General features: G+C 40.8%; 3 protein-coding genes and 1 pseudogene across 3 annotated transcripts; 2 read left to right on the top strand and 2 right to left on the bottom strand.

The window, feature by feature from the left end:
• Positions 1-529: 529 nt before the first annotated feature.
• Positions 530-1306, bottom strand: LOC122665638. Its single transcript, XM_043861789.1, has one exon. It carries the CDS (start codon positions 1304-1306, stop codon positions 530-532), a length of 777 nt encoding a protein of 258 aa, XP_043717724.1.
• Positions 1307-6590: 5284 nt separating this feature from the next.
• On the top strand, positions 6591-11514 carry LOC122665637 (probable transcription factor At4g00390). The gene is made up of 2 exons (XM_043861788.1): positions 6591-6982; positions 11307-11514. Exons 1-2 carry the CDS (start codon positions 6591-6593, stop codon positions 11512-11514), a joined length of 600 nt encoding a protein of 199 aa, XP_043717723.1.
• Positions 11515-12592: 1078 nt separating this feature from the next.
• LOC122665636 lies at positions 12593-13758 on the top strand (annotated as a pseudogene).
• Positions 13759-18981: 5223 nt separating this feature from the next.
• LOC122665219 lies at positions 18982-20366 on the bottom strand. The gene is made up of 3 exons (XM_043861309.1): positions 20287-20366; positions 19415-19483; positions 18982-19230 (listed from the first exon to the last, which is right to left on the bottom strand). The coding sequence occupies exons 1-3, from the start codon at positions 20350-20352 to the stop codon at positions 19156-19158; spliced, it is 210 nt and encodes a 69-aa protein (XP_043717244.1). The 5' UTR covers positions 20353-20366; the 3' UTR covers positions 18982-19155.
• Positions 20367-26340: the final 5974 nt, after the last annotated feature.

Here is a 26340-nt window from a genome sequence, read left to right as displayed (position 1 = left end):
ACCCTGTGGATGGATCGATTGGCTATAATTTCCTAAACCACGATAGCATCATCGTGTGGCCAGCTCAGCCCCTCCATGTCTTTATCCGAGAAGGTGATTTCAGGCTCCGTGCGTGCTTTCTTCTCGGAGACTTCCGTAACTGCTATAAATCTCACGTTCGCCTTAGCTCTGAGAGTTGGCTCTTACCCTGGTCCTCCCAAAATGGTGAGGATTGCCGGGGCTGTGGACGTGTTGGTCTTGTCCTGATTTCTCCTGACTTCCCGATGATTGTTTCTCTGATCGCCTTGGCGATCCCAATCTCCCCCTCTTCGGCTTTTTAATCTCTTCGCCAGTCATTCCTTGGGGTTTCTCGGCCTCGGGGGTTATCTCTTGCCTCCTTAACATAATGCCTCAGGTGGCATTTCTGGATCATGTCTTCTATTTCCCTCTTCAGCTGTCTGCAGTCTTCCGTGTCATGGCCTATCTCTCGGTGGAACTCGTAAAATTTGTTCGGGTTCCGATCCTCCGATTTTGAGAACATTGGTCGGGGTCATTGCAGCAACCCTCGATCCGATACCTCCATCATGATTTTAGTCCTGGTGGTATTGAGCGGGGTATACTCAGGACTTGAATCCCTCTCTAACCTCGCTCTCTTGCCGTCCCTCTTCTTGTCTTCCTTTTCACTCGTCCTTTTCTTCTCGGGAGCCTTTCCATCTATTGCTTTTCTCGCCTTCATGATATCGAACATGTTGGCGTATTGGTAACAATGATCTAGTAGCTGTGGCATAGTCATCACCGGATCTAGCGCAAGCGACTTTACTAGATCGTGGTTGGTGATTCCATTGTGCAGGGTGTTGAAAACCATCGCATCGTCCAGGTCCTTGATCTCCAGGCTCTCCACGTTAAAGCGGGCGATATAATCTCTGATGGACTCATCAGAGCGCTGTTTGACAGCCAACAAGTTGGTTGTGGTCTTCTTCTGCTTTACATTGATCTGGAAGCGGCTGATAAAGGCCTTGGCCAACTCTGTGAAGCTTCGGATCAAGTTAGGCTTTTTGGCGAACCACAATGCTGCGGGCCCCTTGAAAGAGGTCAGGAAAGATCGGTTGGATACTACATCGGACCCACCATAGACTGTCATCATGGCATTGAAGTAACTGATGTGCTTGTTGGGATCGCCCTTCCCCTCATAAGCCTCGAACGTAGGGGGTTTAAAACCCTTGGGAAGCTCTGCTCTCATGAGCTCCCTTGTAAAGGGATGTTGGCCCGGCCTGAAGCTTTCTTCTGGGGCTGTTCCCCTCTCTAGGGCCACAATTTTCGTGTTCATCTCTCTGAGCTTATAGTCAAGCTTGCTTTCTCTGACCTAGTTGTTGATGACGTTCGTGCGTGTCCGACGTGCATTCAACTCGTCCTTGAGATTTGGATGGGGTAGCCTTAGTGGGTCTACTCGATCAGTGCGTATGTCTGAGGCCCTAGAATGAGTCCTTTCGGACCGGCTGTGAGTTCTTCGATCGGTGGAAATTGATTGATCTTCCACGCACGGGGGCCTGCTCCGGGTAGGCAGGTTCCCCGTACGCACTATTCCTAGAGGAGGTAGCTCTCGCCTGGATGGGTGTGATGACCCCACTCTACTTCCTGATGCTCGTACGTCGTCTCTCGCTATCCTCAAATTCTCCCAGGCAGTTCTTGGGAGTACCAGAGGTTACAATGGTGCCAGTGGTGGTATAGATGCTGGTGGCAGACCTGCAGTCACGGTAGCTACCGCAGTGGCTGTCCTTAACGCCTGCATCTCACGAGCTATCTCCCTCAGAATCCCACTCTAGTTGAGAACTTGTAGTTGTAGGTCCTGGATTTGTCCGACATTTATCGACGCGCCAGGATCTGTCTCAAGGACCAATCCCTGGGGGAGAGGCGGCGGAGGTGGCAAAGCCTGAATGCCACGACTGGATTGGCCTTGATTTTGTGCCGCCACTGCTTGATCAACCTCTAGTGCGATAGAGGGTTAGGTTCTTGCTGCTTCCCTGCATTCCCACCGCCACTAGTGTTCTTCGTTGTTTAACGAGTCACCGGGTTTTCCCCGGCTGGTGGGGCTTGAGTATTGGATGGAACGACATTGGGCTCTCCTGCCATGATCTTAGGTTCGGTCTGATAGAGAATCTAAGGCTTTGAGGATTGTATCATTCCCACAGACGGCGCCAAACTGTTGCGTCAGAAATCCTCTCAGAGCGAATTCTTCCTGTAAGACAAGGATTAGCAGAGAGTACCGGGCCAGGCCGGTGATCTCACTTCGATGCTTAAGTTAGATCTCTGAGCAATAGTCAGAACAATTAGAATTAAGATGATTTGGACGTGTGTTACCTCCCTATTTAAGGTGACAGTAAGTGGCGATTGCGCCCGGAGTGGCCAGAGAAAATCTCGATGTGGAGTGAGACCATGACTGACTATAATGCGGTATCGTTGATGATCCATTCTATCCCACACGCCGGCTGTGGTGGGACGTGGGCAGTGGTTTATTCCCTCTACGCCGGTAGTGGCGTTATATGGGTGGCGGTTTGGGGACCGTGTCTGTTCCTAATGATGGTGTTGTTCCAAATCCGTTATTTGATCCACGACCCGTTACCTGATCCATGACCCGCTCTTATGGATCGCGGATTTATTCCTGATCACTACCTATTACCAATCAATTACTATTGATATATATCCTCCTTTATCCAACTCAGCCACGATTATCTAAGTGAGTTTCCTACTAAAACTCTATCTCCTCTATACACAGCAACCCAATCACATTAAATATTGTATCCATATTCTATCCTGAAAGATCTCTACTTGTATAGCAAGTGCAAACCGTCTAGGGTTCTCATGGTTCATGATTAACCTCTCTCTTGTATATATAAGGTCTTATTGAGATGCTAATAATATGAATGTGATACGAACACGTATCGGTCTGCTAAGGAAATGGCTGTAAGGGAAGGGATAAATGCCACTTCGAGGGGGCAGCCTCCAAGAATGGGGGATTGAAGAAGAAGAAGATAGGGGATTGAAGAAGAAGAAGATAGACAAGAAAGAGAGATTTGATATATTTCTTATGCTCTTTACAATGGTCCTCTAACTATATAAAGCCCTATCTAATGAAATTACTCATCTACCCTTATCTGCTAATTACCCATCTACCCATGATCATAACATTGCCAACCCCTTCACAGAGAACCTTGTCCTCAAGGCTCAGTTGCATACAACCAACACACCATAAGTATAGTTTTCCACGATCGAACACCAAACGTACCCTAAGGCACTTGAAGGAAGGGTTGGAGGTGGACCTTGTTGAATCAGAACTGTGGCTCATCTGTGGTTCATCTTGCGGAAGATGGATAAGCGTGAATGCATGGGGGTCGTGCTGGTAGCCGAAGCTCATGTCGACCTACAGACCAATAGTCCTAAGCCCATTGAAGTTGTTTTGGGACCTTCTCTAAGCCCATTTAAGACCGTATAATAATGGTGTAGACCCATCTAACATTGGGCTCTTATTTGTCCACCCAATCTGCATTTTGAAACTCTCAACAAAATTGAGCTGCCCATCACACCATACCCCACACTCATCATTACCCATATGCTCGTCACACCTTACCCCACACTCCTCATTAGCATAAGCCAACACAACCGACCCTTTAAGACATGCTTTTAAAGATGGCATGAGTGCAGGAAGGATTAAGAATTTCCAAGGTGTGGAAGTTTCAACCCCGTTGAAACTAGACGTCTCCAGAAGCTGACGTTAAAAAATCCTTGAAGACTCCAGAAGACATTGGCGGAATACCCAGAAAAAAAATAACAGATATCCCATCTTTAGCGTTGAAGGCTTCTCTGTTCCTGTTTCATCGATGGACGACGAACAACACCATAGTCTCAACAAAAAGAAGGGATCAAGTACACACAAATCATGTGTATTGATCCCAGGATCGAACACAAAACACGCCATAACAAGCTCTGATTTCCTTCCGCTGCACATTAGAACAAAGAGATTCAGAGCAACATTGACACTTCCATGCTGTGCATACCCAGCCAGCATCGCTGTCCAAAGCATGGCATCTCTCCAAGGCATTTCGTCGAACAACCTTCTCACCTCAAAAATCCTTTCCAAACTAACATACAAGGAGACCAATGCAGAGGCAATAAAAACATTCTTCGCCTAAACTGTTGGTCGCACAAAAGAGAGAAGCATCATTTCCATAGCTTCTATAACCCAACTTATCCCAGTAAAAGCAAGCAAAAAATATTGGAAATTCCCAAACCCTAAGGACACTAATGATTCATCCACAGTATACACTGGGCTCCCACTTTCCATCGAGGAGTTCAGTAGCACTTGCAGCAGTTGCTGTCGGTTCAGCCTCTCCAACCCAGTACAAGATCCACCGACATTCTCATATGGCTTGTTCAATTCAAGGTCACTATAAGAGTTATATTTGTTCAACCGTAGTAAACTATCACCAAGAAACTCAAAAACCATACCAGAGTGCTGCCCATTTGGGCCTGCATGCTTGAAGTGGTCAATTAATCGAACAACCCCTTTTGAATTAGAGGGTTCACCATCAGCAATCGCATAGAGGACTTCGACCTCATCGAGGGCAGCTTGAGAAAATTCAGTGGCACCTTTTTGGATCTTAAGAGCTACAAATCCCCGGTGCCATGGTTGGATTGAGATAAAAATTAACAGGGGCACATAATGCATTTGAAGAGATTAGAAGAAACAGAAAATGAAAGTCATGGTGTCCATATAGTCCGGACCTTCACTGGTCCAACAGCTGAGACGCCGGCAGCTTGATAGGCGCAGAGGTGGTGGAGGCTCCGGTGGCGGTCGATGGTTCCCATCGTTCCCATCCTCCTCTATCTCTTGTTTCTTCATTTCCCTCCAAAGCAGAATAGGGGAGGGAGTGAGATGAATGGATTGGATCCGCTCTTCCATCACCGTGAAACGAAGAGCTAGCACTGCGCCGGTGTTTTCAAGATCGACTTTGTGCATTCGGGAAGATACAACGGCAGGAATGAGCTCTGCTTCCTGTTGGATTCTAACCGACAAAGGAAGGGACGAGCGCTGCTGCCACGATCGTTGAAGCAACCAGATTCTGCTCCATGGCTGCATCGTTGAAGGTCTGGTTTCTAAGATCGATGACGACATCAATCCCAGATTCCTACTGATCTGGAATCTGATCCATCAGGGCAGGGGTCGAAGAAGGAAGCGATGCTGGCTCCCTGGGAATCCGATGGTTCGTCGCCTGCTGATTGTGGTCGACGCTAATGGTATGAGGGTGGTCATTATTCACGACGCTGGGAGCCGGATCTGATGCCACGAGCGGCGAAACCAAAGCCTTGGAGTCGGCATGTGCATCGTCGTGCACCCTGGGAATCGCCGCACCTTCCACTAGGTCTGTGTCAAGATAGTAGATCCGCTCGAGCTCCATGGCGATTGCAGTCTCAAGAAAATTGAGGAGCAAAGATGTCGGATCGTGTTGTTCCCAGTAATGAAAACAACGGACCAAGCTGTTGTAATGAGAGAATAGATCCATTTGGTAGGGGAAGGTTCAATGAAAGCACCAATGATACGAACACGTATCGGTCTGCTAAGGAAATGGCTGTAAGGGAAGGGATAAATGTCACTTTGAGGGGGCAGCCTCCTAGAATGGGGGATTGAAGAAGAAGAAGATAGGGGATTGAAGAAGAAGAAGATAGACAAGAAAGAGAGATTTGATATATTTCTTATGCTCTTTACAATGATCCTCTTACTATATAAAGCCCTATCTAATGAAATTATTCATCTACCCTTATCTGCTAATTACCCATCTACCCATGATCATAACAGAATGGAATATAATAGTTCTGATAATTAGCAATAAGGATTTGAAGAATCAAAATCATATCGGGGAAATTTGCCTATTCGAATCTAAATCTGCAAAGCCCAATCTCTATTCTAGACGATTCCTGCAACCCTCTTTTAATTTGCCCATTTTTCATGTTTAATCTTCATTTTTGTCATTATTTCTTTTTTTTTTTAATCAGTAAAGTTATTACGTGATCTCATATGGGACAGAATTCAAGTTCCCATATTTGAATTGATTCCAATCTCTTGTAGTTGAGGTTGGATCAATGTCTTTTTATTTTATTTTATTTTCTTTCCTTAAAATCTCAAAGGGAGTCAATCCCATCTCTATTCGTTATAAAATCAGTCTACATGTGATAATAGAATCAACGGAATTCATTCTCCTAATCTCAAATTCTATAAAAATAGTAGAAAATCAATCAAGCATTGCAATAAGAATTACCTTTTTAATAAGGTAATGACCCTCACTCTCTGCTGTTCGAAAACCCTCTTTACTTGTCCCCGTCTTTCTCTGCAACTATGAAGAGTAGAGAGAGAAATGCCTCCAAAACCCCCATCTCCCGTGGAATACCCTCCAGCTTCTTCTTCATCTGAGGAGGAGGAGGACGACGACAATGAAAAAGAAGAAGAAGATGATGATGAAGAAGGAGAAGACGACAACAAGCAAGCTAAGGCTGCAACTTCGACATCTGTGGACAAAAGATCTTCGGTCAAGAAGCCTACTCCATTATCCTCCAAACACATGGACGATTGTCCCAAGTCCAAGAAGTCTCCCGCGAAGCCCTCCCCTGCGTCAGCCCCCCAGTCTAAGTCTACTGTCCCGGTTAAGCGCCCTATCGAGTCAGACAAGTATGACAATAAGGATTCCAAGAGAAGGAAGAAGGAGAAGGCCGTGGATGAGGAGGATAATGCTAAAAAGAAACCTGGAAACGATAAAAAGAAGCAATTGTTTCAGAGGCTGTGGACTGATGATGATGAGCTTGCAATCTTGAAGGGCATGCTCAATTCCTACTGTGAGAAAGGCATGGACCCATTTACCGATATGAATGCCTTTCTTGATTTCATTAAGAAATCCCTCCATGTTAATGTCACCCGGAATCAATTGTCTGATAAAATGAGAAGATTGAGGAAGAAGTATACAAATAATGCAGGTAGGGGAAGAGAGGGAGTGGATCCGTTTTTCTCAAAACCTCATGAACATAAGATTTTTGAGTTATCGAAGAAAATATGGGGTTCTGACGCTGCTAATGATGTTGTCAACAATGGAAAAACGAAGAAAATTGATTGGTCTATGTATCCACATCTGGCTGAGTCATTCGAGAAAGAGGAGTGGATTATGAGTATGCCGAGAATGGGGGACAGCTTTGTGAAAGAAGGTTGCTGTCTGGTTCGTAGGTCAAAGTTGAAGAAACTGGAACAGAAATGGATTGAACTACGGATGGAAGAGATTAGTCTCTCCTTCAAGCCTATGGAGTTAATGCAGGAGCAGTTTAAGCTGATGCAGGAAGCATACAATTCAAAAAAATGATGGGGTTATGGTAAGGTAATTAGTTGTTTTTTGTTTTTTGGGGGTTATGGTAATACAACGATATATAGAGATATTTAGATTAATATTTAGCCCAAAATATCCTCAATTACTGTTTGTTCCCATCCCTTTTCTTTACATGTCACATTGGTAGGTTGGTCTTTGCAGGTGTCGCTGATTAAACTGAATGTTTTTCATTGTTTTGCTTAATAACTTAAAAGTTTAAATGTTCCGGTATTGCTGATAGTTTCTTTTAAAAAATTGGGGTGATCACTTACATTTACATTTACACATAGAGGCTAATTTAATGTCCATTGATAAATTTATCTGTTTCTAAAAGAACAGATAAATTAAATGAAAAAGCAACAGATAAAACAATGCTTATCCATTAACCTTGGTTTGATATGGTTTGTGTAGCATTTGACTGTCTTTCTCTCTTCTCATTTTCAAACATCTTCAAATGTATCTTTTCTTTTCTTTTCTTCCCAATCAAACATATCCTTAATGGATGTTAGAGAATTATTTTCCCTTTATATTCTTAGAAAATGTCTTTCTTGGCCTTTTCTTTTTCCTGAAAAATCTTTCGTTGCATGGTGTCGGCTAGAGAAATACAGCCACAATGGAAAAATGAGTCTTTCTTGCGCAATGGAACACTTTTTTCTTCACAACATCCTTTTCCTTTTGGGGCAAAATGAAAATGACAGAAATAGATGCACAGTTCTCTCAATGTTTCAAAGATCAGAATCGATGGATGACTCAATCACCAAACGATTCCATGTCACAATCGTCCAGAATCGGTATAATAATATTCAGCCCTAATTTTAATACAGTGAGGATCAGCTGAGTCAAATCGACCAAAATCAAGGTTACTCTCTCTGCCGATTTCTATCCGAATCGGCGACCTATCCGATCTTGTTTTTAAAACCTAGAGTTCTCATGAAAAACCAGAACCTAGGAAGTCCATAGGGTAACATTTAAAGCAGTGTGAGTGTATAAAAATGATATGGACATCCAAACTAGCTTATTTTTTGATCTATTGAAGGGAAAATAATAGATTTCTCCATTTGTTACTAGATTTTGATCCTCTATGTCCGCCGTCCGGGCAAGTAGCGGCCTTGGTGATGCCCATGACCACCCTACCCACTTCCCGAGCACCTTGCCTGGGAGGGGTCCACACCCTTGTTTGGGTGTAGACATTACCAAGGCCGCTATCTGCCTGACCGTAGAGGATCCAAATTGATATATATCATACTATTAAGGGTGTAAATGAATAGCTGAAACCCGTTTCCGTATCCGTGTTCGTATCCGTTTAGTACTATCTGAATCCGTCCGAAAGCTAAACGGATGCAGATACGGATAGCCTATAGCTATCCGATAAGCTATATTTACATGTAAACGGATAAAATATCCGATCCGTATCCGTGTCCGTGTCCGTTTAGCATTATCCGAATTAGGGCTGTAAATGGATTGGATTCGGCTCGGATAGTGCTATATCCGTATCCGCATCCGATTAGCTATCGGACGGATTCGGATAGTGCTAAACGGATACAGACACGGATACGGATCGGATATTTTATCCGTTTACATGTAAATATAGCTTATCGGATAGCTATAGCCTATCCGTATCCGCATCCGTTTAGCTTTCGGACTGCTTCGGATAGTACTAAACGGATACGGACACGGATACGGAAATGGATTTCGGCTATTCATTTACACCCCTAATCCGAATCCATCCGATAGCTAATTGGATGCGGATACGGATATAGCACTATCCGAGCCGAATCCGATCTGTTTACAGCCCTACATACTTATTATATAAGAGCACGAATGCATGCTTCGTGGCAAAACTTTCATTAGATTATTTTACCTTTCTTTCTTATTTAAATACATTCTCTCATTTCTTTTTCTTTTTTTTTTTTTTATCATTTTTTTTATTTTGCCTACATTGTTAGTACCCTTTTTATGTATTTATTTATTTTATACCCGTTATTTCCTATCTTTAAATCCAACCATATATTCTATAAGAATCGTTCCCATCTTAAATTCAACACCTCTCTCTCTCTCATATCTATCCCTAATAAAGAAAATTTTATTAAAGTAAGACCCTACAAACATAACTCCTAAATTCTCTCCTTCAACCTCTTCAATATCTTTTATTCCTTTCCTTCAATGGTTCAACCTTTCTCTCTTTCTCTCTCCCTCAATTATACTCAATTATAGTATTTAATGTCCATGTTGAAAATAAATCTAAATATTTAATTGAATCTTCTTGATGAAAGGAAATCCAATACTAATAAGGAACTCTAATTATAATTAAGGTTAATAAATAATAAATAAGAAATATGACTGGTAAATTTTTTTCATTCAACCTCTTTAATCTCATTCATTCCTTTCCTTCAACGGTTCAACCTCTCTCTCTCTCATTCTCACGGCTCTAAATCCTGCATTACTCTCTCTATCTCTTTAATAAACCTTAGATACTTCGCATGAATTATCTCTCTTTCTCCCTCTCACTCTCCCTCTCCGTGCAATCTCTCTCGCCAGCAACGACCTTCAACTCTTTTCTCCCGTACCCCCCCTCTCTCTCTCTCTCTCTCTCTCTCTCTCTACAACTGCTATTGTACTTTAAAAAGCATAGGCCTTATCCCTAACATTGATGGAGAGGGACTTTGAATGGACTGCGACGCTTAGAAACTTTTTGAACTCAAAACATTTGTGAATGAGGTGGAAGACTGTTTAGGCAAGTTGAGAATCGAAGCCATCATCATGTCACAGGAGCAGCATGGAAAGGATCTTTTTGCTCGTGCTGGCTCTATGTCGTCTCTCCATCGTCGGGACCGCATCATCAACCCGAACCTGATGAGCAAGGAAACATAGTTAGATGCAAGATCCATGATTCATTGCATGATATATCATTTGTCACTATCCTATAACGGATGAATGACCTTTAAAAACCCAGACTCCCTCCATTATTTATTGTGTTGTAATAATAAAATGCCCACTGGTGACTCCTTAATTAGATGAAGCCAAAAAAAAAAAAAATTATGTTTTGGGAGTCCGAGCAATCTCAAGGTGAGTCATTTGAGTCATTTGACCTCTCACTTTAAGTTGCTCAGAGTATTAGATTTAAGTTCGTCTATAATTGAAGAGTTATCATATTCTGTTGATAAATTGGAACGCTGGAGATACCTCAATTTGTCTTTATACCCAGATCAAGAAGCTCGATCATTGCATTTGTTTGCAATCTCTATTTCACTCATTTTCTCTTTGATCCTATGGTTTTAAACCCGAAACCCTATGGCAACACATTTGTAATTTTATATTCCTTTTATATTTTAATATAAATTCATTTTTGACAGATTATCTTTCTAATGCATTTGCAGGCTTTAATTACTTTGTTTGGTGATCAATGAAATTGGTAGGTTTTCATTGCTTCTCCCTTTCTTGTGTGTTTGTTTGTGATAGATTTTTTTGAAGTTTCTCGCTTAATCTCCAGGAGACATAATATTCGTTGCAAATTCCGAGCTCTAAGTAACTTACTGCAAGATCCCCACAAACGTAACTACACATATTGTTTTTCATAGTCCAAGTTATTTCTTTGGGTCTGCCCGGATTGCCCGTGTTTTTCATCAAATGATCTAAACCGTCTAATTTGCCACTTATTAGGGTAACAGTTATTGACCTTCAGATGGATTTTTTGGGCGTAAGAAATTAGAAGTAAATGGTCCATTGATTGACCAAGGAGGACTTTCACTTCCACCACATGTATGTATTCATTTTCGTCTGGTTTAGTTAGGGGTGCAAGTTTGGCCCAATCGGCCCGAATCTACCTTGGTCCGCCATGAACCTAGACAGGGCCTGGGCTGAGATATTTGGCCTTGAGGATGGGTCAGGGCTGGAAATTTCTGGCTCTGAGCGACAAGACCTGAAGAAGTATATGAATAATGCAGGTAGGGGAAGAGAGGTAGGGGACCCATTTTTCTCAAAACCTCATGAACATAAGACTTTTGAGTTATCGAAGAAAATATGGGGTTCTAACGCTGCTAATGATGTTGTCAACAATCATACTTCTAGCAATCGAAAAATGAATGAAATCGATTGGTTTGTGTATCCACATCTGCCTAAGTCATTCCAGACTTAGAAAGAGGAAGAGATCTGTGATGCATGGCAATGTTGTTTATGGTCGTTTCCGGCTGATGACTAGCCGATTTCAGTTTATTTGGAACATAGTCTGATCTGAATCAGCTGGACCCAATTCCTTGTTTTTTTAAAACCCTGTTGTTTTTGAGACATTGATTGAAAACAAAGTAGTAAAAGCACAGTTGAATGGTCTTTTAAAAACCTTCCCTAAGCGGGAAAGATGTGTCCAGACTTTTTATATTTATTCTTACTGTTTTCATTTACTACTTTTCTCTCAAACAAACCAGGTGATGTGCTCTTGATAAACTTCTATATAGAAAATATAGATTCATAAAGTTCAAATATATATCAGATAATTATTTATTGCCCCATATCCTAATGGTGCAAATTTGACCTTGATTTTTAGTTATAGTGAAATGACCCTCATTTGTGAATGTTGTGCTTGGAAGTATAGATTGCTAGTACACAGAAGGATATGGCCCAAATGCTAAATATCCTTATCATGTTTAATATTTTGGGCCACAAGTTCCAATTGATATTCTTGTGCTTACAATCACATCAACAACTCAAAAGAATACAACGATAGAGATATTTAGATGCAATTTTACTACTTAATCCATAGCCTAGAACTAGGAAAAACAAAAGAGAAATAAAACTTTATGTTCTCACACTCTCACCTGATGGATTCAATCCATAGAAACAGGGATCCCGTTAACAGGAATCAGAGGGCTATACAAACCAACCAAGGGGATATGACCACGGCCTCTCACCTATGGTCTTGGTCAGTCACTCACTAAGCAAAACATGAAATCAAGATTCTAGTTTCTGAACTAAGATTTGAAATCTCAGAACCAAATGAACCGTAAAATGAAATAGAACAAACTTTAACTCTACCATAATTATCAAAAGATCGGGAAAAAAATATTTAGCTGATCAGACTTTTCTTCCGCTTATCCACCAGAGGGGCCAGACCTTCTTTTTATTTGAGAAAAAAAAACGAAATAGAGTAGTTCAATCGACAAGGAATCTACATATGGTTTATTAAAGGAACCATAGAAGCACTCCTGATGAATAGGTGCATGAACCTCTTCAAAGGTCTTCGTGGGTTTTGTAAAAGGTTAAATACGAGTACCCCCTATAATGCACCCAATATTCCTCGTACATCCCTATAGTTCTAACAAGTCCACGTATCACCCCTACTTTACCCCCCTTAAAACCATTTAAGTTCACATCAAGCATTAAATGATAAAAAATGATCAAACTATCCTTTCTTCTATTTTATCTAAAATTTGAAAAAATCTAATTGTCCTGACCTATTTGCTAAAATTTGAAAAGACCAAAATGCCTTCATCTTCGTCAAATCATCTTCTTTTACAATGTAGATACCCAATACTACCACTACCACCGCTGCCACCCACCATTAACACCACCGGTGAAGGGAATCGGACTCCACGAAGCAAGGATCTTATAACGGCTACGAAAATTTCAAGAAGCTTATGGAGAGAAATCAGAGATTAAGGATGATGTATACGATGGGATTGTAGAAATTAAGAAAAAACTCATGTCTGAACTCCGTACAGCTGCTAATAAGATTAAAGTTGTGATTCCTGAGGAAGGTGAAGAAGATGAGGCCGTGAGACCGTGGAATCTTAGAACGAGGGAGAGCAGCTTGTAGGGCTCCCAATGATAGCGGAAGAGGAGGTGGTGGCGGCGGTAGTGGTATTGCTGGATGTTCAAACTCAAAGAATAAAGAGCCCCACCAGAATTCTTCTCCTCCGAGGAATTACAATTCCACCATTAAGTCGCTTCGGCTGAAGTTTTCGTCTCCCCCAAGGTAAAGGCAAACGTGTGAAGACGGAGCTCCCTAAGTTCTCGATCCCCCTTTCTCGGCAAGAGATTGAGGAAGATTTTCTCTCAATTACGGGGGCAAGGCCATCTCGGAGGCCAAAGAAGAGAGGGCTAGAATCGTATAGAAACAACTCGATGTAAGAAATTGTTTTTCTTTTTAATTGGTCTTATTTTTTCTGAAAGTGTTGCAGTTTCTTTTTCATTAATACTATTCTATTTCCCACGCATGGTAATTCTGGTTTGTTGAACGTTGCAGACAACATTTCCTGGTTTATGGTTGTCAGAAATAACACCGGATTCATATAAAGTACCTGATATTCTTGAACCTGGAAAGGTATTTGCTTGTTTTATTGCTCTATTCTACTTCATCTTCCCTTTTCCTATCTCATTCCATTGAATTTGTTTATTCCATTCTTCACGGTGATGATGGTGTTAATGGTGGATGGCGGTGGTGGTGGTGGTAGTATTGGGTATCTACATTGTAAAAGAAGATGATGATTTGGGGAAGATGAAGGCATGTTGGTATTTTCAAATTTTAGCGGGTAAAGTAGGGGTGGTACGTGGACTTGTCCGAACCTTAGGGGGGTACGAGAAACATTGGGTGCATTTTAGGGGGGTACGCATATTTAAAACTTTTGTAAACGTTTGTTGTGGAGTGGGAAGTTCAGATGGCTAAGGATGAACTCACATGAAGGCATAGACCTAAGTGGTTCCCCATGAAGTGCATTTTTTGGAATAACAAAGGAGTTAATAATTGGAGGACGTCATTATCTCTTCAACAGATTGTTAAGGAGCATCATAATTCTATTCTTTGTTAGGCAGAAACAAAGTCTTGTGCAAGTAAGTTACCAAAAAAAAATAATTTTAAATCCTTGGGATTCTGTGTAGATTTTATTCATAATGTGCGTCCAGAAAAAGTTCCCAATATTTGGGTGTTTTGGAAGAGGGACATTCCAAAGCCAGTGGTAGTTTTGTCCTCCAATCAACACATTCCCCTATTTTTTTAGGAGGAGGGGGTAAAGTTCTTTTTGTTTGCGATTCATCCTAGTTGTTTTAAGGTGTAGAAATGTCAGTTATGGACTGATTTGTGCTCTATTCTGTTTGTCAATTCCTAGCTTGGTGTTTGGAGACTTTAATGCCACCCTGTTCGCATGAAAAATGTGGTCCAGGCGCATTTGATTCGGGGTCAACTAGTGAGTTTTCTATTATGATGGATGTAGCAGCCCAGGTATTGTTACCCTCCAAAGACATTAAATTTACAAGGAGTAATAATCGAAAGGTTTGTAATGTCAGAGCAATGTTAGATAGCAGCCTTTGTAATGAGGAGTAATTGGATTCATTTAAGGAAAATTACCAATGTGTGCTTTCTCGGTGTTCATCTAATCATTGTGTTGTTTGTGGTTGCCTGTGACCCTATCCCAAGGCCTTTGAATACCTATTTTAGAATGCATCATTTTTGGACGGACATGGGGAATTTTTCAGGTGGTTCTCTCCTCTTGGGTTGTTCTTGTCAGGGGTTCCCCCATTTATGTTGTGGGAGAAAAGTTAAAGCATTTAAAGGCCATTTAAAGTCTTGGGCCAAGTTAACTTTTCCCCAAGCTAACATTGAGGTGTCCAAAGAAAAGATTTACCTAGAATATGTGCAAGAGACTATCGAAGATTGTAGGTCTCAATGATGAGCTATTTGATAGAGAAGCTGAATGCAGCCTGAATCCAATAAAAAAGAAGGGATAAGGGCCTGGTCCTAGGCAAGCTTGTCGTTGGAAGGAGGAGGAAGGGATTTTATATTACCCCTTGTGTCAATTGGTTCGATTCTTGATTATCTTAATGTTGCGATGAAGATTATTTGTTGGAATATTAGGGGTGTTAATTCTCTAGAGAAGTGTAAAGCAGTTAGGGATTTGGTTTAGAAATCCTCAGCTTGCATGTGTGTGTTATCAGAAACGAAGGTAAAGGAAGAGACGATTGATCTCATTTTCAAGCCTCTGATCCCAGGGTGGGAGTTTGTTCATAATGGTTCCCCATCGTTAGTTGTGAGGATTTGGATAGGCTGGAATGCTTCTGTGCTCAAGGTGGACGGCACTCAGGTATCTTCCCAATTGATTCACATGAATATTAAAATTATTGGAATGTCTATTTCAATTATGTGTTCCTATGTCTATGGGCTGATTAGTGTGACTGGGAGAATAGATCTTTGGATGGATTTGAAGTCCATTGTAGGGAATATCTATGAGCCATGGGCGGTGCTTGGAGATTTTAATGTGGTGAGAAATCACATGGAGAAAAGGGGAGGAGAAAGGCTGAATCGACAGGCTGTAGATGATTTTAATAAATTCATATTTGAGGCTGGGCTTCTTGAGATTAAAGGGAAAGGGGAGGAGTTTATACCTGGTGTAATGGGCAAAGTGGAGAAAATTGAATCGGTTGTAAATTGGATCGGGTTCTTAATAATTCTGAGTAGCTGGATAAGTTGAAATGCTCAGAGGCTGAGTTTCTCCCCCCAGGTTTTTTCAAATCCCAAGAACTTTGGGCCCAAACCCTTCAATTTTTTTGACTCCTGGACCAATAGGAGCGATCTTCTTGAGAGGGTTTCCCATGGGTGGAGAGAGGATGTCAATCCAAATCTCAACCCCCTATCTAATTTTGCACCAAGGTTGAAAACCGTAAAAAAGGTGTTGAAGGTTTGGAAAAGGAGGTGGTGGGTGATGTTCATTACCATGTCATGGAGAAGGAGGGCTACTTGCAATTTATCAAACAATCTCTAAATGCAGATCCGCTTAATGAGCAGTTGGCTACTGAGGAAAAGGAGGCGAAGGTAAAGTCTTTGGAAGCGTTGAGGGTTGAGGAGGCTTTTCTTCGACAGAAATCTAGGATTGATTGATTGAAGTTGGGAGATGGCAATAATGGGTTCTTCCATAAAGCGGTCAATTGTATGGTGAACTCCAATCACATCCTTGAGGTGGTGACAAGTGATGGTTCATGTACTCAAAACCCTTCTATCATTAAAGCTGAAGCAGTCCACTATTATTCAATCTTTTCGTATCTGATTTAGAGGTGGTGGTATACTTTTTGAATGTGCAACCAATTCGGACTCTAGAGGTTTCCCAGGGAGACCCAGAGAGATTCCCTGGTGATAGAGGTTTCTGCTAATGAGATAAAGCAAGTGGTATTCTCATTTAAAAATAGTAAAGCTCCTAGTCTTGATGGCTTTAATGCTTGCTTCTTCAAGTGTGCGTGGAACATTGTGGGTGTGGACTTCATTGCAGCTATCTGGTGGTTTTTTAATCACTCTTTTATGCCCCGATCAGTGAATTCTACTTTCATTACTCTTACTCCTAAATCTGATAATCTTGTGAACTTTAGTGGCTTTCGACCTATTGCATTGTGCAATCTTCTCTACAAGTTTATTTCGAAGATCTTGGCCAACAGAATTCAGCAAGTTGTTAGTTTTCATGTCTCTCCTAATCAATCCACCTTTATTAAAGGTAGATCCATCGCCGGCAACATCCTAGTTTGCCATGATTTCGTCAGGGGGATTACTATCAATAACTCGTCCCCTTCGGCCATCCTTAAAATTGATATTCACAAGGCATATGACTCGTTGAGTTGGAGCTATCTCTTCTATATTATGGAGTCTATGGGATTTCCAGGGAGGTTTATCCTGAGGGTAAAACAATGTGTGATGACTCCTATGTTTTCTATCCTTGTGAATGGAAGTCTAGCAGGTTATTTTGCTAGTAGGAAGGGTGTTAGACAAGGAGATCATCTTTCCCCTTATTTATTCACTCTTGCCATGGAAGGTTTATCTATGTTGTTGAATCAAGCAGTTGAAGATAGGAGGGTCCTGCTTATCCCTAGATGTAAGCCTTTGTTGCTCTCCCAATTGGTATTTGTAGATGATTTGATGATATTTGCTAGAGCAGATTGTGAATCTATATTGGCGGTGATGGATACTCTTACTATCTTCTCCATGGTTTCAGAGCTAAAGGTGAACCAATCTAAATCCTCCATCATTATTGGAGGGGTGGATCCTTTGATTCGTGAGCATCTAGTTCAGATAACAGGATTTATTGAATCGCACTTCCGATAAAATATCTTTGAGTTCCTTTGATCTCAGGGAAACTGATCGAAAGCGCTCCTCTATTTGATTTAATTAGAAAGAGGTTAGAAGGTTGGAAATCTCGGTTCCTCTCTTTTGCTCGCTGACTTCAGTTAATTATTTCTGTTCTTCAAGGTGGATAAATTTATTGGTCTGGAAAGTTTGGGTTACCTGGGCTTGTAATTAAAAAGCTGGAATCGATGTTATCGAATTTCTTGTGGTCTGGCCCGTCCGTGGAGAGAAACTTAAATTCATTATATAGCTTGGGATGATATCTGTAAACCTAGAAAGGAGGGAGGTCTAGGGGTGAGGCGTTATAAAGAAATGAATATCACTGGAATTCTGAAACAAGTTTGGTGGGTGGCTTCCAAAAAAGATTCTATTTGGGTAAAATGGATCCAACATATATAGATACTTGAAAATGGATTCCATTTGGACTGTTCATCCGACTCAAAGCTGCTCTTGGGTTTGGCGTAAGATGTTGAAGTATAAAGATCGTGTGCAACCTTTCATTCATCACGTTATTGGGAATGGCTTATCTACATTGCTATGGCTGGATCCTTCTCATCAGGTATGGGGACCGCATTAGGTACAATGTAGGATCTACTAGATTGGCATGGGTAAAATCCATTATGATTGATGGAAATTGGAATCATAGGCCTCCCACTTCGTCGGTTCTTTGTTTGGTATGGGGGCAGCTGGATGGCATTCTAATACATAATGCTTTAAGAGAGGACTCTATCATTTGGACAAGCTCTCCTTCAGGATCATTCTCTACGAAATCAGTCTAGAACATTGTAAGAACTCCTGCTCCAGAGGTTGATTGGGCGCAGTCGATATGGTTCACCAATCATATTCCTAGACATTCGGTGACTACTTGGAGATGTTTGGTAGATGGTCTCGCTACAAAGGATCATATTCGTAAATGCAAAGTATTGGCTTTTCCATATTGCATTTTCTATTGGTCCGGAATAGAGAATAAGGATTACCTATTTTTTGAGTGCTCATTCACAAAAAAAAAAATATATGGAGAGATAGATTGAGTCTGTACTCTCCTTCTAGAAGACCTGGTACGGACATCCTTTCAGAAGCAAGGTGAATTGCGAGGAATTTTAAGGGAGATTCAATTGGGAGCATTGAAAAATTGGCATTTTGCACAACGGTTGCCCATATTTGGAAAGAGAGAAATTTCCGAGTCTATAGAAATAAAACAAAAACTTTGCCCTGCATTATTAGAGATATCAAATTGGACATTGAGGACCAGTGCAGAGCTGATATTCCTAAGGGGCAGGAATCCCCCAGAAACATCTTCCTTATTCAGAAATGGGGAGTTCACCCTAAGGTTTTGGGTCCTGTCCATGAGTCATAGAAGGTTGCCTTAGCTTGTATCTATTTTTATTCTCTTTTGAAATAAATTGATTTATCTATAAAAAAAAAAAAAAAAAAGAGCTGTTCAATGCTGAAAAACCCTATAAATATATATAGAGACAGAGCGAAGAACCTATAAAAGAATCTGTTGCATGCTACTAAGAAAACTTATTGATTGAGGTTCGTTCTTACAGCTACATCTCTTTGGGAGCACGCACTCTCCATTGTTAAAGAAACAAGAACAATAATCAGCTCTTCTTCCATTAAAACATGAAAAATGAAAGAAAATGATAAAATAAAAAAAAAAGGAAATTAAATTTATCATTTTCATTTATTCATGCCCATTGCGTTCTTGACTGCATCCGTTGCTCCTTCTGCCTTGGCTTTCATTTGCTGACCAGTCTGCAAACAAATTTAGCTACAAGTCATTAACATGGACAATTAAAATAAAATATATTGAGAGCAAATCCTAGCCATTCAATAAGTGGGTCCTACATAGATCCGGCCCTTATCAGAGGGTTGGATCGAGATTATTGAGTTTCATGGAGAAAATATGAATTGGGTAGGGAGGGAAAGAGGATTGAACCTCTTGACATGATTGCTTGGCAGAATTCATAGCATTGGCTGCCTTATCCATCATCTGGTCCTTGTTCATCTGCACGCACCAAGAAATTAAGAATCCTCTCATCAACCATGCATGCATTTGTTCATAAGGGTGTCAAAACTAAACCGAAATCATTTACCGAAATCGAATCGAACCGCTTAAACTGAAATCAACAGATCATTTACTTAAATGCTCTAGTTATGGTTTTAGAAATGACACCATTTATTTAATCTATTTGGTTCGATTTAGGTTGATTAATCCAACGGTTTCAAACCGTGTCATCCAATTAAATCCAATTATAACCAAACCGTTAAACCGTTTAAAAATTTAACAAAATTTTTTGTTTTTATAAACAAAAAATCAAAATCTAACAAGTAGCAACTACTAAGGAGTCATGTTTCTTCATTAATGATTAGCTTTTTCCCAAAAAAAAAAAACTATTAATTTAGTAAGTAATAAGTATTAACTAGTAACTAATAACTAGTATTAATAAACAGAGTAGAAAATGTGTATAGAACCGTCTAATCAAAACCGTGTAAAATCGTATAGAACCATTTAATCGAAACCGTTTAAAAAACGTTTAACCGAAACCGTCTACCAAACGGTCTAGGTTTTGATTATGAGACCATTTAGTTACATGGTCTGGTTACGATTTCTATCCTCAAGCAGTCAAAATTGAATTGAACCGAACCGTTTAACTGAAACCGGACTGTTTAACACCCTTATTTGTGCAACACATAACAACATCTCATGCATGCATACATGCATATTCATCATGCATGCATGGGGGTTACAATTCATGCATCATGAATATATGCAATGTGAAACATTAAAATACAATTGGTTGATTTTACCTGAGCATGGGCCTTACTCTCCCCGGCTTGGTAGCTGAGGTTCGTTGATTGGGAATTGTCAGCCATCTTTCTTTGATTGGTTTCTCCACACACTTTACTTTACGAAAGCAGCAACTGAGTGAGTTTGAGATTCAAAATATATATGAGCTTTGCTTTGCTTTGATGATGCAAAACCAATGGGAGGGGGAGGAAAATTTATAGTATCCAACACTTATCCTTTTATTGACACGTGTAAGACTATTCCTCCTCCAACGGTGTAAAAGGTCAAAGCTTACCACGGCTTCTGGCGCGTGGATACTACTGTCCTACCCGGACCACTGAACAGTAGTTTTCTGTTAAAGGTCCTTTTACTTGGGCGCCTCTCTCTCTCTCTCTATTTGACTGTCTTTTGGGTTCTGTTCCTGGTCCAACCCAGCCTACTTATAAAATGGGAACCTAGACAGGTAGTCTAAGAGTCTAAGACAGCATTTCTAGACTATCTCTGGCTTCTGATTAGGTATTTTTGCCATTGGATGGATTAGGGATCGTATAAGAAGGTTATATGCAGGGGTAATTACTATCCTTACCCTACATTTAATTTATATTTACTAAAACTATCCTATCTTAAACTTCATACTATCTTGCTTTTAAACTTTTACATCTCCTTCTACCCTCATGTTTTTAAATATCCAGATTACCCTTTCTTTTCACCCAGTAACCTGCTGATCTATTTAACCTACCATTCATCTTCTACTTCTTACTATTTTTGTCATTAACATAGTAAAAAATGAAAGCACCCACCTGCTTCTTCTCTCTCCCATTTTTTTTTTTTGTTTATTCTTTAATCTCTCTATGTAATTAATTTTTTATTCAATATTTCATCCTCATCATTCTTCTTTGAACAGATCATGGTTCTAAGTATCGGTATCATATCGCCCTTATCAGGTGATACATACCAATTTTGCTAGTCACTGATACCGATATTGTGCTTCATACTATCTTGCTTTTAAACTTTTACATCTCCTTCTACCCTCATGTTTTTAAATATCCAGATTACCCTTTCTTTTCACCCAGTAACCTGCTGATCTATTTAACCTACCATTCATCTTCTACTTCTTACTAGTTTTGTCATTGAAATAGTAAAAAATGAAAACACCCACCTGCTTCTTCTCTCTCCTATTTTTTATTCTATTCGATTTTTTTTTTTTTGTTTATTCTTTAATCTCTCTATTTTATTAATTTTTTATTCAATATTTCATCCTCATTATTCTTCTTTGAACAGATCATGGTTCTAAGTATCGGTATCATATCGCCCTTTTAGGTGATACATACTGATACCGATATTGTGCCGATACCGTATCGGTAGCACAGTACAAACAAGGGGTAAAATGGTCAGAAAACTCATTTTTTAAGGAGATTCAGGGATAATTGCCTGGTATAGCCGATCCAGGCCGATACCGTATCGGTATCATATCAGTTTTGCAGGCTATCGATACCCATTTCGATACTGTGCACTAAAACAATGGAACAGATCGACTCTCTTCAAAAATAGTAAAAAGTAAATTGAATAAAAAGAGGAAGAGAAAGAAGAAGTGGGTTGCTTTGAAGAGAGTCGATCTGCTCCATGGTTTTAGTGCACGGTATCAGAACGGGTATCAGTAACCTGCAAAATCGATACAGTATTGACCTGGATCGGCTGTATCAGGCAAAATTACCCTTGAATCTCCTTAAAAAATGAGTTTTTTGATCATTTTACCCCTGTTCGTACTGTGCTATCGATACGGTATCGGTATCGGTATCAGTGATTAGCAAAGCTGGTATGTATCGCCCGATACAAACGATACGATACCGATACTTAGAACCATGATCTGTTCGAAGAAGAACGATGAGGATGAAATATTGAATAAAAAATTAATTAAATAGAAGAATTAAAGAAAAAACAAAAAAAATAAAAACCGGATGAAGTAGAAAAGGGAGAGAAAAGAAGCGGGTGGGTGCTTTGTAGAAGATGAATGGTAGGTTAAATAGATTAGCAAGTTATTAGGTGAAAAGGAAGGGCAATCTGGCTATTTAAAAACATGAGGGTAGAAGGAGATGTAAAAGTTTAAAAGCAGGTAGTTTCATAAAAGAAGTATAAGATAGGGTAGTTTTAGTAAATATAAGCTAAGTATAGGGTAGTGATAATAATTGCCCCTCATATGTAATATTTTTTATGTATCATAACTCTGTGGTATATATATATATATGGTATCATCTTCATGAAAAACACTAGAATGGTATCATATGCACATCAATGTACATCATATAATTTTGTGAATCTACAACTTGGAAAGGACAAAATGCAACACAATTTAGGTACTTTGAGACACTAGTGAATGGTGCATTCATGTAGAATTTCCAAATAAATTAAGTTACATAGGTCATGAAATATATAAATCTGATATGGTTTTAGGCCTCATTCTCCATTGTCCGCGGAATGAGGCCTGGATGGACCACCTGATATTCTCCTTTCTTTGGCTAAGGCGTTGGGCACTCCAGTGGCCCTGGATAGAAGTACCAGAGAAGGCTCAGTCGGTCACTTTGCGAGGATCTTGGTGGACATGGAATTCTCTGCAGATCCCCTTGAAGAAAACATGGTGGAAAGTCAACATTTTGGCTCCTCGGAGCGTTTCTGGTTCAAACAGGTAGTCCTCTATGAAGATAATATGGTCCACTATGGCTTTTGCAGAAGAGTAGGTCATTCTTTTAGCAATTGCAAAGAAAGATTAGAGCCGGAGAAGAAGAATCCCCGTGAGGCTCAGGATGCTTATAAGGGAGGTGTTGATGTCTTGGACTCGGACAGTGAAGGGGGTTCGGCCAGGCCTCATTCCCCATTGTCGGTGGATGAAGGTCTTAGAAGGTCGTCGGATGTGGCCTCTAGGGTGCCGGAATCTCAGAATTCCGGTAATGGGGGTGGTAAGATCGGTGGTGGTTTTGATTTGGTAGTTTCTAATCGCAGAGGGGATGGTGTAAATCAGAATCAATTAGCTCGTCCTTCTTTGGAAAGAACTATTATGCAGTCCTTGATTGGCGATCCTATTTTGGATCCTGCTGATGTGGCTAGTCAATCTTTGATCCCTCAAGATCCTGCTTTAGTGTGTTCTCCTTTTCAAAAAGTGAGTGTTATTGGTGGAGTGACCCACGGCCCTGGGCATGGGTCGGGTCATGATGGGCAACAAATGTTGGGCCATGGCTGGGATTTGGGTTTTAGAGGCGAGCAAATTTTGGGTGCCAGGGTGACTTCTCCTCGTGGGCGAAGGCATGTTGGGCATGTTTCCCCCTCAGCGAATGCTCGGGTGGCTGGTGTGTAGGCAAGAGGGGGTAATCTTGAAGTGGTCCTTCCAGTGGGGGAAGCACATGTGGTTGAGGCCAATTCCCCGACATCTTTCTGTGAGGACATGGTGATTGTGCAAGCAGCAAAGGTTGAGTAGATCGATCAGGCAATGTTAGCGGTTGAGCAAGAGGCTAATAAGAAACAGCCCAAGCAATGCAAAGGGAAGAAATGTCATAATGCGGAGGTTTCAGATCGCAAACGGTCTGACCGTTTGGCTTCTAAATCAGCTGGAGTTCAATGAAGGTCCATTTTGGAATATTAGAGGGCATCAAGAAGAGTGCTGCTGTGGCACTATCATCTATTCTGTCGGATTTTTGTCCTGATATGATCTGTATTGCTGAACCGCAGGTGGAGGTGATCAGCTTCCCTTCTTTGTTTTTCAATAAAAGAGATTATGCAGCTGACCTTATTCATGATGAGCGGACTGACTCGGTTCCTAACATTTGGGTGGTTCGGAGTTTGGGTTTGAGTCGCCCCTCAATTATATCCTTATCGGACCAGTAGCTCTCTTTCTCAGTTCTTTGGAATGGAGTCTTGTCTTTTATTTCCATTATTCATGCTAGCTGTTTTTGATCCAATCGGAGACATCTGTGGTTGGATTTAGTTAAGTTGAATGTGGTATCGTCTCCCTGGCTGGTTGTTGGGGACTTCAATGCCATCCTTCTTTCTCAAGAAAGAGAGGTCCTGGTGCTTTTTTGTTTGGTTCGGCCCTGGAGTTTGGTGCTATGGTTGACTCTTGTGCCCTCTTGGTTGTCTCTTCGCAAGGGAGAAGATTCACTTGGTCTAATAATAGGAAGTGTGGCCGTGTGGATGCTTTTTTGGATAGGGGTTTCTGTAACTCTAAGTGGCTAGAGGTTTTCTCTTCTTGTTGTCAGAGGGTGCTTCCTCAAGTGGCTTCTGACCACTCCCTTATTTTTGGCTTCTGAGTCCCTGGGTAAGCCAAAAAATGCCCCGTTTAGCTTTCATAAATTTTGGATGGAGAATTCTGGTTAACTTCTTGTTGTGAAATACTCTTGGGCTCAACCTATTATGGGGTCTCCTCTTTATATTTTGAGTCAAAAACTAAAGCGCCTAAAGCCAGTGTTGAGGTCTTGGGCCCGTGAGGTTTTTCCTAATTTTGATTTAGCTCTAATGAATGCTAAAGTGGTCTTAGAAGATGTGCAAGAGGCAATGAAGTTTATCGGAGTTAATGATTCCATCTTTGGTTGGGAGGCAGATGCGAAGACTAAATACTTGTCTGCTTTGAGAAATAGTGAAAAGCTTTGGCGTGAGAAGTCTAGAATCAAATGTCTTAAGGAGGGTGACCGAAATTCAAAATTTTTTTCATCTTTCCACCTTGCTAAGGAGGGCTAAAAGTCCCTTAAAAATTCTAGTGGTGTGTTGGTGTCTGACCTTGTGGGCTTGGCTGATCTTGTCTAAGTAATTTTTCGAGAAATTCCATACATCGGTCCCATTAGAGGATCATCTGGATATTTTCGAGTTGATCCCTTCAGTGCTTGGTGATACCGAGAAGGTGAAGTTGGATGCTATTCCGGGTCCAGATGAGATAAAGAAAGCTGTGTGGAATCTCGATCCGGATAGTTCGCCTGGTCCAGATGGGTTTCACGGTGCTTCTTTCAAACGGTGCTAGGAAATTGTGGATCTTGATGTTTGTAGGGCAGTTTTCAACTTTTTCATGGAAGGCAATATTCCAAAAAGACTCTGATTCCTAAGGTTGAAGGGGCGGTTGATCTGGAGAATTTCCAGCCTATTTGTATGGGGAACTTTGTGTGTAAGATCATCTCTACAATTTTGGCTAACAGGCTTGGCGAGTTCCTTCCTAGGCTTATTTCTGAGGAGCAGGGTGCATTCTAGAAAGGAAAGGTAATTTTCTCCAACATTAGTCTTGCTTCTGAGCTTGGTAATTTGATGCACAAGTCTGTGAGGGTTGTTGGCATTGGGTTGAAGCACCTGATGCTACACATCATTGTTTTGCACCAAATAAATTAACTTACGTAGGTCATGCAATGTATAAATCTGATATGGATCTAGGTTTCATGCTACACATCAATGTTTCATTTAAAAATATGAAGGGGGGGGGGGAGGGAATGAAGAGCTATTGAATCTCTCTCTCTCTCTCTCTCTCTCTCAGGTTCATTGAAGGAACCATAGGAGCTCTCCTGATGAATAGGTGGATGAATCTTCTCGGGGGTCTCCGTGGGTTTTGTAGATTGTTGTTGTGAACTGAGAAGTTTAGATGGCTAGGGATGAAGTCACACGAAGGCATAGACCTAAGTAGTTCCTCGTGAAGTGCATTTTTTGGAATAACAAAGGAGTTAATAATAGGAGGGCATCATTATCTCTTCAACAGATTGTTAAGGAGCATCATCCCTCTATTCTTTGTTAGGCAGAGACAAAGTCTTGTGCAAGTAAGTTCCCAAAAAAAAATATTTTTAAATCCTTGGGATTCTGGATAGATTTTATTCATAATGTGCGTCTAGGAAAAGTTCCCAATATTTGTGTGTTTTGGAAGAGGGACATTCCAAAGCCAGTGGTAGTTTTGTTCTCCGATCAAAAAATTCCCCTATTTTTTAGGTGGAGGGGGTAAAGTTCTTTTTGTTTGTGGTTCATGCTAGTTGTTTTAAGGTGTAGAAACATAAATTTTGGACTGATTTGTCCTCTATTCTGTTTGTCGATTCCTAGCTTGATGTTTGGAGAATTTA

This window comes from Telopea speciosissima, chromosome 6 (assembly GCF_018873765.1).
Source record: "Telopea speciosissima isolate NSW1024214 ecotype Mountain lineage chromosome 6, Tspe_v1, whole genome shotgun sequence".
In the NCBI taxonomy this organism is placed as follows: domain Eukaryota; kingdom Viridiplantae; phylum Streptophyta; class Magnoliopsida; order Proteales; family Proteaceae; genus Telopea; species Telopea speciosissima.
This window is presented reverse-complemented; position numbering and strand designations above follow the sequence as displayed.